The sequence below is a fragment of the Anolis sagrei genome, chromosome 6 (genome assembly GCF_037176765.1).
Source record: "Anolis sagrei isolate rAnoSag1 chromosome 6, rAnoSag1.mat, whole genome shotgun sequence".
NCBI lineage: Eukaryota > Metazoa > Chordata > Lepidosauria > Squamata > Dactyloidae > Anolis > Anolis sagrei.
The window spans coordinates 99,636,207-99,649,965 of NC_090026.1; the positions used below are offsets into that span (position 1 = coordinate 99,636,207).

At 46.7% G+C, this 13,759-nt stretch overlaps 1 protein-coding gene across 4 annotated transcripts in view; it reads right to left on the reverse strand.

The window, feature by feature from the left end:
- The window catches only part of NXPH1 (neurexophilin 1), a 197,285-nt gene extending 186,282 nt beyond the window's left edge, over positions 1-11,003 (reverse strand). Inside the window, exons 1-2 of one of the 4 annotated variants that reach the window (XM_060782191.2) lie at positions 10,380-11,003; positions 8,289-8,462 (exon numbers count right to left, since the gene is read on the reverse strand). In XM_060782191.2, the coding sequence (XP_060638174.1) occupies positions 8,289-8,342 (54 nt within the window). In that variant the 5' untranslated portion in view covers positions 8,343-8,462; positions 10,380-11,003. Of the gene's footprint in view, positions 1-8,288; positions 8,463-10,185; positions 10,224-10,281; positions 10,348-10,375 lie in introns of those variants that run through there. The other 3 variants (XM_060782192.2, XM_067470287.1, XM_060782193.2) reach the window with 3 other exon arrangements.
- Positions 11,004-13,759: the final 2,756 nt, after the last annotated feature.

Sequence of the window (13,759 nt, forward strand, 5' to 3'; positions counted from 1 at the left end):
TTTTTTTTAAAGGGGGAGTAATAGTTCCAAATACTACAAAATGAAAACTATAGAAATCCAAGGAGGTTGTGAAAAGGAGGGAAAGGTTTTTGGAAAATCTTGGCAAGGGTGGGTTAGAGGAAGACAACGCCGCCTGACTTGGGAATTAATGGTTTCCCTGCGGGGAAATGTTCCCTGTGTAGGCGCTTCAAATGACCCCAATCGGCACCCGTTGAAAACAAAGCGCGCAGAATTTCCCCAGCCTATATTATAGGAGGAAATACAAACTCTGGGTCTGCGACAGCTTTGTTTGTGTCTAGATTGGGCATGGGTCAAACTTGGGTCCTGCAAGTGCTTTGGACTTCAACTCCCACCATTCCTAACAGCCTCAGGCCCCTTCCTTTCCCCCCTCAGCCGCTTAAGCGGCTGAGGGGGGAAAGGAAGGGGCCTGAGGCTGTTAGGAATGGTGGGAGTTGAAGTCCAAAGCACCTGCAGGACCCAAGTTTGACCCATGCCCAGTCTAGACACACACAAAGAGACCCATACGTTGCAGAGAACATTCACCCGCCATACAAATAAAAAGCGCTTTTAGTGGCATGCAAATCCCTGCCCTCTTACTTTCTTCCAACCGGGTTTAACAGTCTGGGTCAAACTATGCTCTTTCCAGGTCGAGTGGCTCCATCCGACACTCTTGTCAAGCTGTGGAGTCTTGAATGTAACCCACTCGCGTCGTGGGGAGATCTGGAGACTCTTTTCTCCAGTCGCAAGGAAATCAGGATGACTCAGGGCGAGGGGTTGTTGTGGTCCGATCCTGAGCGCGTTTACACAGAAGTTCCTCAGATGCCCAATGAGTTCACTTCTAGGGTCCTATTGAAACCTACTATAGAGCCGGGATGAGAGTTTAGGGCTGACCTGCAGGGACCTGAAATCTCACAATGTAATATATTAATAATATAATATAATATAAAAATAAAGAATAAAAAGTTATTATGTTATATTCTATATATATAATATTTTTTTATTATTTTATATTCTATATATATATATATATATATATATAGAATATAAAATAATAATAAAATATATAAATTATAAAGAATATAAAATATAATATAAAAATAAAAATATAAAATTATATATATATATAATTTTATATTCTTTATTGTAATATTATATTATATTATTGATTTATATTATTATTTTATATATTATATATTATTATTTTATTATTATATTATATTATATACATATATATATATATTATTTTATATTATTCTTATACTGATACAAAACCATAATAATAATAATAATAATATATGTATATAATGATATAATATATTAATATTAAAATTATTGTTGTTGTTATTATTACTGCTTCATTCAGTCCTGAGTAGTCTAAGACCCTTAGGCTCTGGGTATCAGGCTGCATAACACTGTGAATTGTGCAATCCCATTTCCTTCGACGGGCAATGAAAATCAGAGCAGCTAAATCACCTCAACTGACTCGAGTGGGAAAGGGAAAGGGATATGGAAGGCATTCTTTTCCACACCCTCTAAAAATTAACTTGGGGAGCAGTCCAAAGTTGGAGGGGAGGCTGTGTCTATGAAAGTCCTCCGCGGGGGAGATATAGATATACTCGACGTCCACGGAGGAAAAAACGCGGGGCGACACCAGGGAGTTTAGGGCTCCCGAGTGTCACCTACATCTCGTGTGCAATGGGATTACACATCTACAATACTCCGGAGGTGGAGGTAGAGAGACTGAATACCAGTTTTGGCTCCGGTAGTGTCCACTATGACTCCTACATCCTATACTTCGGATATAAGTCGCTGCAACCCAAAACTTCCCACAGCAGCCCACGCACGAGTTTTCAGCCTGTCCCCCTTCTGAACGCAGTCGAGTGTCTTAAAAGTTCGTTTCATGTTAAAAGAAGTGGTTTCCCCCTTATTAAAGGATGGCTTGAATAAAGCTGTGGCTAAATACTGAACCTCCTGTTCCCTATAGTCACGCGTGGTGCACGGAGAAAGACTCCTGTTCGAGGAAACATGTGTACTATTAAGTCCAACTTGTCACAGGTTAAGATTCCTAACTTCTTTCCCGGCCTTTTGTGGAGCCTTAGAGAAAATAGCCTCACAGATATACTACTACATGTGTCTATTCTATAGACACAGGCTGAATGTCTACATTACCTTTGTATGTATAGTATGTATGCATATATGTACAGTATGTGTGTGACTGTGTATGTGTCATGTATATATATATTTATATATTTACACACATACATATGCATTCACTATATGTGTGTATGAATGTATGTATATGCATATATATGTGTATGTTTGCAGATGGATGTACATGCACATAAGGAACGCATTGTATGATTATACCATACATAGATATACACATACACACATATATACAAACATATTTTATAGTGGTGTGTTGTGTGTGTGTGTGTGTGTGTGTACACACATAAAATGCATGCATTATAACTGTGTATATATATGTATGTACATGCACATAATAAATCAATTGTATGCATATACTGCACATAGATATACACATATACACATGTATACAAACATATTTCATAGTGGTGTGTTTTTTATATACACACACACATAAAAATGCATGCACTATATGTGTGTATTAATGTATGTACCCATGCACATGTATATGTATGTGTATGCATGAACATGCACATAAATGCATTGTATGCATATATACATACACACATGTATACAAACATATTTCATAGTGGTGTGTTTTGATATACATATTTTATGCTGATGTGTTTTGTGTTAGGTAACAAATAAAATGTATTATTATTATACATACATATGCAATACATATATATAATTTATAATGTGCATTGTAATCTGTTTTGACTGTGTTGTACTCCACCATAAGTTAGGAGAAGTGGGTCACAAATAAAATATTATTAATAATAATGATATACATACATATGCACTAAATATGTATAACTTGTAGTGTGTGTTGTAATGTGTTTTGACTGTGTTGTCCTCCACCTTAAGTTAGGAGAGGCGAGTCACAATTTCTTTATTTTTATTTTTATTATTATTATTATACATACATACATATGCAATGCATATATATAATCTGTAATGTGTGTTGTAATGTGGTTTGACTGTGTTGTACTCCAGCTTAAGTTAGGAGAGGGAGTTCACAAATATATTATTATTATTATTATTATTATTATTATTATACATACATATGCAATGCATATATATAATTTGTAATGTGTGTTGTAATGTGTTTTGACTGTGTTGTACTCCACCTTGAGTTAGGAGAGGTGTTCACAAATAAAATTATTATTCTTATTATTAATAATAATAATGTACATATGCAATGCATATATATAATTTGTAATTGGTGTTGAAGTAAAATGTGCATAGCTTTCCCTTTCATTTAAATGAAACACATAAACACATATATCTACATAATGTCTGCCTTCCCTAAATAGACACTTATTTCAAGTATCAAAATATCCACATTCTGCTCATGGGAATTTTAAATCTAGACACTGAATTCATTTTTATCCACACCCTTGTACTATTTTGATGATAACTTCTCTGCTATTTGCATTAGACTAGCCATGCTATGAAATGTATCAGTCCCCCCCCCCCCAACTTGAAGGTGCACATACACACACTATTTGGGATATTATTCTTCCCTGACATGCCTTTTGTAAGGTTCATCACAGCAGCAACTGGGAAAGGTCCAGAAAATGACATCAGACCCCAAATTTCCGCTCAAAAGCTGTTCCAAAACCTTCAGTAATCCACCCTCCCACAGTGAGCCATAGAAAATGTAGCTTATCACTTCTGCTTATTCTAAATCAGGAAGAAAAAGCACAGTTGAGGTGGGGAAAATAAAACAAAGAGAAAAAAGGCCCCACCTGGACCACCACCTTTAATTCTCTGTATCTAGTTTAGGCCTTCTTCCCAGTTAATGGCCCCATTATGAAAGTCCTCAAGTAATCAGGATTGATTCCAGGCAAGTGTAAATCAGTTTTGAACACTAGGCCAAAAAGACAAGCAGTTGTGGCCCAGAGAACTGGAGATCCAAGGCAAAACACTGTAGGTTACCTCTTAAGAGCTTCTCTTGCAGATATGGGAATCCATATCCACATAGGTTTTGTGTTTACAAGCATTCCAGTGTTGTATTGTTTTTAAACACTGTTTCTTATTTGAATCAAGCTGGAGGAGGAGGAGACTCCGGATTCGAAGTGAAATGGGATCTATTTTCCAACCCTTTGTTGCTTTCCTATGCCTTCAAATGGTCTGGTCCTATAGCTTTTTCTAGGAAAGGCAGGCATTACAAAGTGTTCCTGACTTAGTGGCGGATGCAAATGCATAAAAGAAGCCCTGGAGGGTCATTGCTAAGAGCAGACTTATTATGGGATGGCTCCCCGAGGAAGAAATACGAGGAAATGTAGCACAGTAAGTAAATCACAGGTAAGCCTGGGAAAATCCTGATACACAAAGTCCCTAAACCGGTGTGTGACTTCCAGAGTCATGTTTCCTATTAGGAAATCTCTCTTTTTCCTCATTTCTTCTCCTGACTCTTGTCTTGCCAAATATTTGTGGGGCGGGGAAGGAAGGAAAAACATTCAAAGTAATGAAGATTCAGCCAAAAGGTCATTGAATCGGTATAATATGCGCCCACTGAATGCTTAATCTGAGCCGTGGTGGCACAATGGGTTAAACCCTTGTGCCATCTGAACTGCTGACCTGAAGGTCAGCGGTTGGAATCAGCAAGACGGGATGAGCTCCCATCTGTCAGTTCCAGCTTCCAATGCGGAGACATGAGAGAAGCCTCACACAGGGTGGTAAAACTTCTGGGCGTCCCCTAGGCAACGTCCTTGCAGACTGCCATTCAGCCCGTGAAGGAACCCATTGGGAAAGAGTTTTAGGGTCAAACCTCCGGGAGTCCCCTGGGAAACGTCCTTGTAGACGTCCATGAAGGAAGCCATTGGGAAAGAGTTTGCGAGTGGGAACAAATCCAGGGCTCTTTCACCTTCTCCATCAAAGAGAACCCCCGGTACAATGGGTTGAATCCTTGTGCCTCTTCCAATCACCTTCCACAAGGATGGTAAAACATCAAAAACATCCCCTGGGGCAACGTCCTTGAAGACGGTCAATTATCTCACACCAGAAGCGACTTGCAGTTTCTCAAGTTACTCCTGACACAAAAAAAGCCCCCAAAGTGTTCAAATTCTACCACAATGGCTACCTCGTGTGATTCCATAGCAGTTCAAGTAGTGTCAAACTGCATTGATTCTATAGTGTGGATGCACTTCCACCAAACAATAAATGAGATTATACATAAGTGTTGAAAAGCAGGAAGGGGATCTACCCCTTGAAAAACGCATAGTCAGCTAAGTGCCATATAACCCATGCAGATAATCCGAATTATTTACTTTGGATTATATGAGTCCACACTGCCATATAATCCAGTTCAAGGCAGATAATCCGCATTTTATGTGGCAGTGTAGATGGGGCCTAAATACTCCTTGGTGCCCACTGTGCTGTGGATAATATTAAAGGATCCTCGATCTACTGTGAGGTGCAGCTACACTGCAAAATTCAGTTTGACACCACTTGAACTGTCATGACTCAGTGCTATGAAGGGCTGTAGTTTTACAACGTCTAAGCTTTGTCTGACAAAGCCATGATTCTAAAGCACTTGGTAGTTCAGGTGGGGTCAAACTGCATGCATTCTACAGTGCAGACGCACACTTCTTGCTCCCCTTTCAGGACAAGATGAGAGGGATGCGAAAGTCAATATCCCTTTCTATATCCCTTCTCAATAGTGACTCTGATGCCTTGTTGGGTGAAGGTTGTTCAAGCCAAGCGATGCCATCCAACCGAGCTGGAAGGGCTGCTTCTGCCCCTCTGTTCACCTCCTCCTTCTCCTCCAAACGTGGTCTGAATGCGGCCAGGGCTGGGACGGGGCGCCCTCAAGTGGCCGAACCTTGCCATTGCAGGCGCAATGAAGAAAAAGCCCTTTGGAAAAGACATTGACTTGGGGAATTCAGACTGAGAGGTGTGAAGGACTTGTCAGATCCTCGAGCTGTCTCTCTGAATCCTTTTTTTTTTACCCAGTTCTACAAGTCTTCCATTCTACAAGTCTCTAACTGGCTTAACAATATAGAATCCATGCAGTTTGACCCCCAACTTTAACTGTGATTTGCCATTTGGTGAGATAACTAATAATGCAAGGCCACTCAATGCTAATCAAAGTGGACAATTGCAACACTCACACTTCCGTGTTCTTTCTCCCACCCTGGACATTCCACAGATATATAACCCCCACTTGCCTAGTTTCCAAAAGACATTTCACCTGCCACAGATGCAGGCGAAATATCAGGAGAGAATGCTTCTGGAACATGGCCATACAGCCCGGCAAACTCACAGCATCCCACAACCAACCCATAACTAATACTTTTTAGCAGAGAAGGCTTTGAGACCTTGCAAAACTACAACTGCAAGGACCACATAGCATTGACACATGGCTGTTTAAAAGTAGGGTAAAGCTTCATTCATTCTGCACCCTCAGATCTCCCCTTTGTTCCTTGTTTCTTTGGGATTTTTGAGATCTGGATAGAAGGGAGAGTCCGGTTGTGTTGACTGGCATCCTTTGTGGTGATCTTACAATACAATGGCATTTTATAGGTAAGGGGAAATTAGATAGGGGTCATGTTGGTTGATGTTAGGCTAGATCCACAGTGCCCTGTAATGCAGATTGAATTTGCACTATATGGTCAGTGCAGAGCCATACATTCAGGATGTTGAGCTGGTTTATTTTAGTTTGGATCCCTATTTCCATGTAATGCAGTTTGAATCTGCACTATATGGTCAGTGTAGAGCTATACATTCAGGATGTTAAGCTTATGTTCGGCTGAATCCACATTGCCATGATGTATTGCAGTTTGAATCTAAACTATATGGTCAGTGTAGAGCCATACATTCGGGATCTTAGGCTGGTTTATGTTAGGCTGGATCCACATTCCCATGATGTAATGCAGTTTGAATCTGCACTATATGGTCAGTGTACAGCCATACATTCAGGATGTTAGACTGGAATATACATATTAGGCTGGATCCACATTCCCATGATGTAATGCAGTTTGAATTTGCACTATATGGTCAGTGTAGATCCATACATTCAGGATGTTAGGCTGGTTTATATTAGACTGGACCCACATTGCCATGTAATGCAGTTTGAATTTGCACTATATGGTCAATGTAGAGCCTTATATTCAGTATGTTAGATTGGCTTATGTTAGGCTGGATCCATATTGCCATGATGTAATGCAGTTTGAATCTGCACTATATGGTCAGTTTAGATCCATACATTCAGGATGCTAGGCTGGTTTATGTTAAGCTGGATCCACATTGCCATGATGTATTGCAGTTTGAATCTGCACTATAGGGTCAGTCTAGCACCCTATATTCAGGCTGGATCTACACCACCCTCATGTCCCAGGATCTGATCCCAGATTATCTGCTTTGAACTGGATTATATGAGTCTACACTGCCAGATAACCTAGGATATAGGCCAGTATAGATCCAGCCACAGTTCAACTGCATGATATGGTCAGTTAATCCGCATTATATGGCAGTGTAGATCCAGCACTGAGATTGATGATCTCCTGGAGCAACTACATAACCCCTCATCCACTTGCCTCCATCCCTGGTTTCAACCCGGAGGCAGGTCTCCACAAAAAACCCCAAATGCCTCCTAAGGGATCCAAGGGCCTCCTTTCAGGCCTGTCAAGCGGCAATCCGATTCGCTCCCCACCCCGCCCCCTTTGGCGTCCACACCACACCCCGCTCTGCCTCACTCCGCTTCGCTTTGGCGGAGTTCTTACTCTTCCTTCGATCCCGTGAGGATTGGCCAAAGCGCCCACTACTAGGACAGCGCTTCAGCTCTCCCTTAACTCCAGATAGAGGAGAGCAACATCACCCATCGTCCCGAGTCGGAGAAATGGGAGTTGTAGTCCAGTTTAAGGGCCCTGGCTTGGAGGGAGGCTGCGGGTGAAGAAGGTCGGGAAGAAACGTTTGGCACGCTTTCCCCAGATCGGGGAAATGTTAACTCCCAGCCTGGAGGCAAATAGGAAATAGAACTTTTAGAACCCACTGAGAGAGATGGGACGGCGGAACTCCACGCCACTGGAAAGAACTGCTGCTCCTCTCCTGCTTTCCGCTACTCTGGAGGAAGCAACACTCAGGCTGGGTGGAGGGGGAAAGGGGTCTCTGTGGGTGTCGGGAAGTCAACTCACCAGGTAGAGAGCCGGTTGCAGCAGGAGCACGGCGTACCAGTAGAGCGGCTGCATCCTCCCGGCTCACACTCCCTCGGCTTGGCCTTGGCTGGCGCTGGCTTCCTCCTGGGACATATAGATCCACCGGGCGGGCATCGACTTCTTCAGGGAAGGTCCGGGAGAGCGGGGGCCAGCCTAGAGCGGGAGGAAACCAGAGGATCCATGACCAGGACTGGCAAAGGACGGGAGGAAGATGGCGGGGAGGAGTGGCAGGACGGAGCGAGGGGCAGGCAAAGGGCAGCCCTGGTGGGTCATTCATTCCCCCCACCCCAAAGAAAGGAGACAGCAAAGGGCGGGAGAGGATGCGGAGGAGAGGGATGTGGTCACCACTTCCTGAGGAAGGACTTCGTGGGTATGTGGATCCAACCTTGGAGCCCCCATCTGGATCCCAAACGATCTCTTGGACAGCCCCTCTTTGTGTGTCTGTGGGGCTGTGGGTCTGGAGATGGAGAAAAAGCTTTTCCCGGAGATCAGTGGGAGTGGGGTCAAGATCCAGGGACTTGTGGACCTCTCAAGCCACAGTCACACGAACAAGTGTGCCTGGATTGATTGGGAAGGCAGTGAGAAGAAGAGCTTTTCCCAGAGATCAGTGGGAGTTTGGGTCAAGATCCAGGGGCTTGTGGACCTCTCAGGCCACGCTCACACGAGCAACTGTGTCCGGGTTGGTGGGGAGAGCTGCCCAAGGGATGAGTTGGGGTCTGGATCACATAACACGCAAGAGATCCGTCCTTCTTGACTGACTTTCCACCCAAGGCTCCAAGGTTGCTCCTCGGAGCACAAACATACGGGTCTCTCACTCTGGACTGTCTTTGAAGCCGGGTTCAGGGCTGCCGGGTTGACACGCGGGACAAAGGTTCCCCCTCAGATCCACATCCATGACCATGCATGGCTCTCTCACCCGGATCTGCTACTCTGAACTCGGGTTCCAACTCCAAAGTTGACCCTGGTTGTCTCTCGCATCTATCCACACACACACAAAGGTCTCTCATTCTGAACTGGCTTTGAACCCTGGTTCAGGGGTGCAGGGTTGACACACGGGGCCAAGGTTGCCCCTCGGATCCAGATCCATTTCCATGCATGGCTCTCTCACCCGGATCTCCTACTCTGAACTCGGGTTGCAACTCCAAAGTTAACCCGGGTTGTCTCTCGCATCCGTCTACATAGGGATCTCTCATTCTGAACTGGCGTTGAACCCGGGTTCGGGGCTGCAGGGCTGACACGCAGGGCCAAGGCTCTTCCTTGGATCCAGATCCATTACCATGCACGGTTCTCTCACCCAGATCTGCTACTCTGAACTCGAGTTCCAACTCCAAAGTTGACCCGGGTTGACTCTCACATCATCCACACACACACACACACACACACACATAGGTATCTCATTCTGAATTGACTTTTAACCCTGGTTCTGGCCTCGGGCGTCCAAAATTAACACGCGTTCCTATGGTCTACACAGACAACCGATCTCTCACCCTATCCGGGTTCAAAGGCTCCGAACAGCTTTCGAACCCGTGTCCTGGGCTCCTCCAGCGTCCTGAGGCTAACTTGCGGGGCAAAGGTTGCTCCTTGGATCCACACTCACATAGACACGGATCTTTTCCCTCTAATTGGTTATGAATCCAAGCTCTAGCGCCTCAAGGTTATCTATCCCGTCGGATCCATACACACACAACCATTCAGAAGGTCTCTCATTCTGAACTAGCTTTGAACCCATGCTCCGGGCTCCAAGGTTGACACGGGTTCCCAAGATCCACACATAGGGTTCTCTCCCCCGGATCGGTCACTCTGAAGTAGCTTTGAACCCGTGTTCTGAGCTCCAAGGTCCAGAACACGGAGGATGAGGATAGATCCACATACATACCAGGTTGTCTCACTCTTCAACCCAGAACCGAGGCTCCAACGTCCGAGGCTGCACACACACACACAACCAGGCATTCCGAAGTGGGTTTGAACTCACCTCCAGACGCATACAGACACGCATGGACCCGCCTGCCCCGTCCCTTTGTCCCCTAAGTCCCGCGATGGGAGAGGAGGGGGATATCCCGGTCTACCTACTGCCTCTGGGGTCCGAAAGCGGGCGTCGATCTCCGGCGAGAGTCCATAGGCAAGCCCCGCATCCGGGCGGCGTCTACACGGCTTCGGCGCCTCGAGCGGGGTCCCCTCTTGGCGGCTGCCCCTCCATGGCGCGTCCCGAGGGGTCCCGCGGAAACAGGGGCCCCCCAAAAGGTCCCCGATCCCGCATGCGGAGGGCGGGGGGCCGGGAGAGGAGGGAGGCGCCCCTCGGCGAAGGGCAGCGAACTTGCCCAGAAGGAGCCTTGGCTCGCCCTCCTTGGCAGCCGCTTCAGCGAAGGGTGCTCTGGCTCCTCTTCCTCTCTCTCGCTCTCTATTTAGATTTCTACGGGAAGGACTTCGGGGCTCCCCGCGACGCCTCGCTCTTTAACTTTCGATCCAAATCTCGCGGCCAAGACCTGGGCGGCTGATCCTCTCTTTCGGGGGAAGGAAGGAGGGAAGGAAGGGAGGGGGGAGGAAGGGAGGGGGGAGGAGGAGGAGGAGGAAGAGGAGGAGGGGAAAGAGGAGCCGTGCCAGCGCCGGAGAGAAAAAGGCTGGGAGCGCGGTCCCAGAGTCATTGCAGGGAGGCGAGGAGGAGAGAGAGGAGAGGGGAGAAAGGGGGAGGGGGAGGCGGATGCGAGACTCAGGCGGAGGGGGGGGTCTCCTAGCCTTTCTCGCCCCGACCCTCCGCGGGGAGGAGGAGGAAAGGGGGAGGGAGAGGAATCAGAGCCCGTCTTGGGCGCCCTGCAACGCCGCTGCCCCACCGCCAGGGGGCTCCCCTCCCTTGGACCCGAGATCCTGGACCGAGAAGCTTTCCCCTGTCTTTCCCCCTCCTGCTCTTTTCCTATCTTCTTTCCTTGCTTTTTTTCCTTCCCTCTCTCCTTTCCTGTTCTTTCTTTCCTCCCACGCTCTTTTCCTTCCTTCCTTCCTTCCTTCCTTCCTTCCTCCTCTCTCTTTCTCTTTCTTCCCTCCTCTCTTCTTTCTCCTCTCCTTCTTGCCCCGCCTCTCCCTTCTTCCCTCCTCCTCTTCTTTATGCCCCTTATCCTCCTCTCGTCTTCCTCTTCCCCTTCTCCCTTTTCTCCTCTCTTTCTCTCCTTTCTCCTTCTTCCTCTACTTCTTGCCCCCTCTCCTCCCCCTCCCCTTTTTCTATCCTCCTCCTCTTCTTCTTCTTCTTCTTGCCCTTTCTCCTCCCCTCCCCTTCCTCCTCCTCCTCTTCTTTATGCCCCTTCTCCTCCTCTCGTCTTCCTCGCCCCTCCTTCTCCTCTTCTCCTCTTTTCCTCCTTTCTCCTTCTTCTCCTTCTTTCTTTTTCTTGCTCCTTCCCCTCCTCTCGTCTTCGTCACTCCCTTCTCCTCCTCCTGTTTTTCTCCTTTCTCCTCCTCCTTTTCCTTCTTCCTCTTTTTCTTGTCCCCTCTCCTTTCTCCTCCTCCTCTTTATGTCCCTTCTCCTCCTCTCATCTTCCTCGTCCCCTTCTCATCCTCCTTTTTCTCCTTCTTCTCCTTCTTCCTCTTCTTCTTGCCCCCTCTCCTCCCCTCCTCTCCTTCTCTCCTCTTCCTCCTCCTCTTTCTTTGCTTTCTCCTTCTCGTCCTTCCTCTTCTTCTTGCCCTTTCACCTCTCCCCCTCCTTCTCTCTTCCTCCTCTTCTTCTTTATGCCTCCCCTAGTCTTCCTCGTCCCCTTCCCCTCCTCTTTTTTCCTTTCTCCTTCTTCACCTCATTCCTCTTCTTTATGTCTCTTCTCCTCTTCTATTCCTCCTCTCTTCTTCTCCTTCTTCCCCTTTTCTTCTTGCCCCCTCTCCTCCCCCTCCCCTACTTCTCTCCTCTTCTTCCTCCTCTTCTTTATGCCCCTTCTCCTTACTCTTATGCCCCTTCGTCTTACTCTACCCTTCTCCTCCTCCTCTTTTTCTCCTTCCTCCTTCTTCTTCTGCCCCCCTCCTATCTTCTACTCTTCTTCTTCCTCCTCCTCCTCTTCTCCCCCCTCCTTCTTCTTCCTCCTCCTCCTCTTCTTGAGCAATTAATATCCCATGAATATGAATAATGACGTCGCCCTTGGCTCCCGCACAAATAATACAGCACTTGAAAGGGACGCTTGATGCCTTTCCGATGGTTTCCCGGAGATGACTGGAGGGGCTCGGCGCGAGATGGCTCGAGAAATGGGGCGTGAAGTCTGGCACCCGAGATAAGAGAAGTTGGGTTAGGAGAGGGCTTAGAGCGAGCGAGCGAGAGAGCGAGAAAGAGAGCGAGCCAGGCGGCGGGAAAAGGCGACGGATGGCTGGCAGCCTTCGCCTTTGTCTCCGCCAGGAGGGGCGAAGAGAGAGGGAAAGAGAGGACTTGGGACAGGGACTTGGAGTTCTCAAATCACCCTCCTCGCAGCTCCCTCTCTTTCCTTCCATCGCCAGGGAAGCACACAACTCTGAATGGGTTAACTCAACATCTTGGCCCGCTCGAAGTTTTTAGCTTAGGAAAGAAGGAGAGACAACTGTTTGAAAAGACGCCTTTCCCAGTCTTTGAGTAGTTCTCGCTTCCCACAAGTGGGTTGGGCTACAACTCCCATCATCCCCGGACGGTAGGCCAGTTGGAACTTCAGACAAGCTTAGTCCTTTGCCTCAACAGTGTCACCTCCATCCTTTATCCTCCAAGTCTCTCTTCTTGGTTACTTGGCTCCAAGAGTGGGCAAATGGTCGGAGATCATCCATGGGGACCTCTCAAGGGCAAATTAATCCAGCTTTAGAATGCATGAAAGAGTTGGTAGAGAACCACTAATCTATGGTAAGTAAGTAACCTGACTAGAAATTCCTCAGAAGCTTTCCAAAGGGATCATTTCTTAGCCCATGCTCCTCCAAAGATAAGTAGGATTTAGACTGAAAGCCTGTGCCTTTACTGGAAGAGACAGCCTTCAACTAGATGAGTGGCAACAGGTCTGGGTTTTGGCAAACAGAATACACTTTCCCAAGACTTCTTGTTTGTTCTGAATGGCCATCTCAGTCAGGGTGGGTATCTTCAGTGAGTCCAAGGCCAGTTGAACTCTTCCAAAAGAGTATATTGCAGGAACGGGCAAAGTTGGACCCTCCAGGTGTTTTGGATTTCAAGTTCCATAATTCCTAACAGCCTCAGGCCCCTTACGTGGCTGAGGGGGGAAAGGAAGAGGCCTGAGGCAGTTAGGAATTGTGGGAGTTGAAGTCCAAAACACCTAGAGGGCCCAACTTTGCCCATGCCTGGACTATTGACTGCCCCAATGCAAACCAAAACACAATAGCCAGAAGGTCCCTTCTACTTTTGAAAAAATGAGGGGAGGGTATGTTAAACAGCTAGATGGGACCTGTAATCTATGGAAAAGATGATCCCTTGTTTTGGGAATATTCCAGGAGACCATATCTGTTTTTCCCCCCCA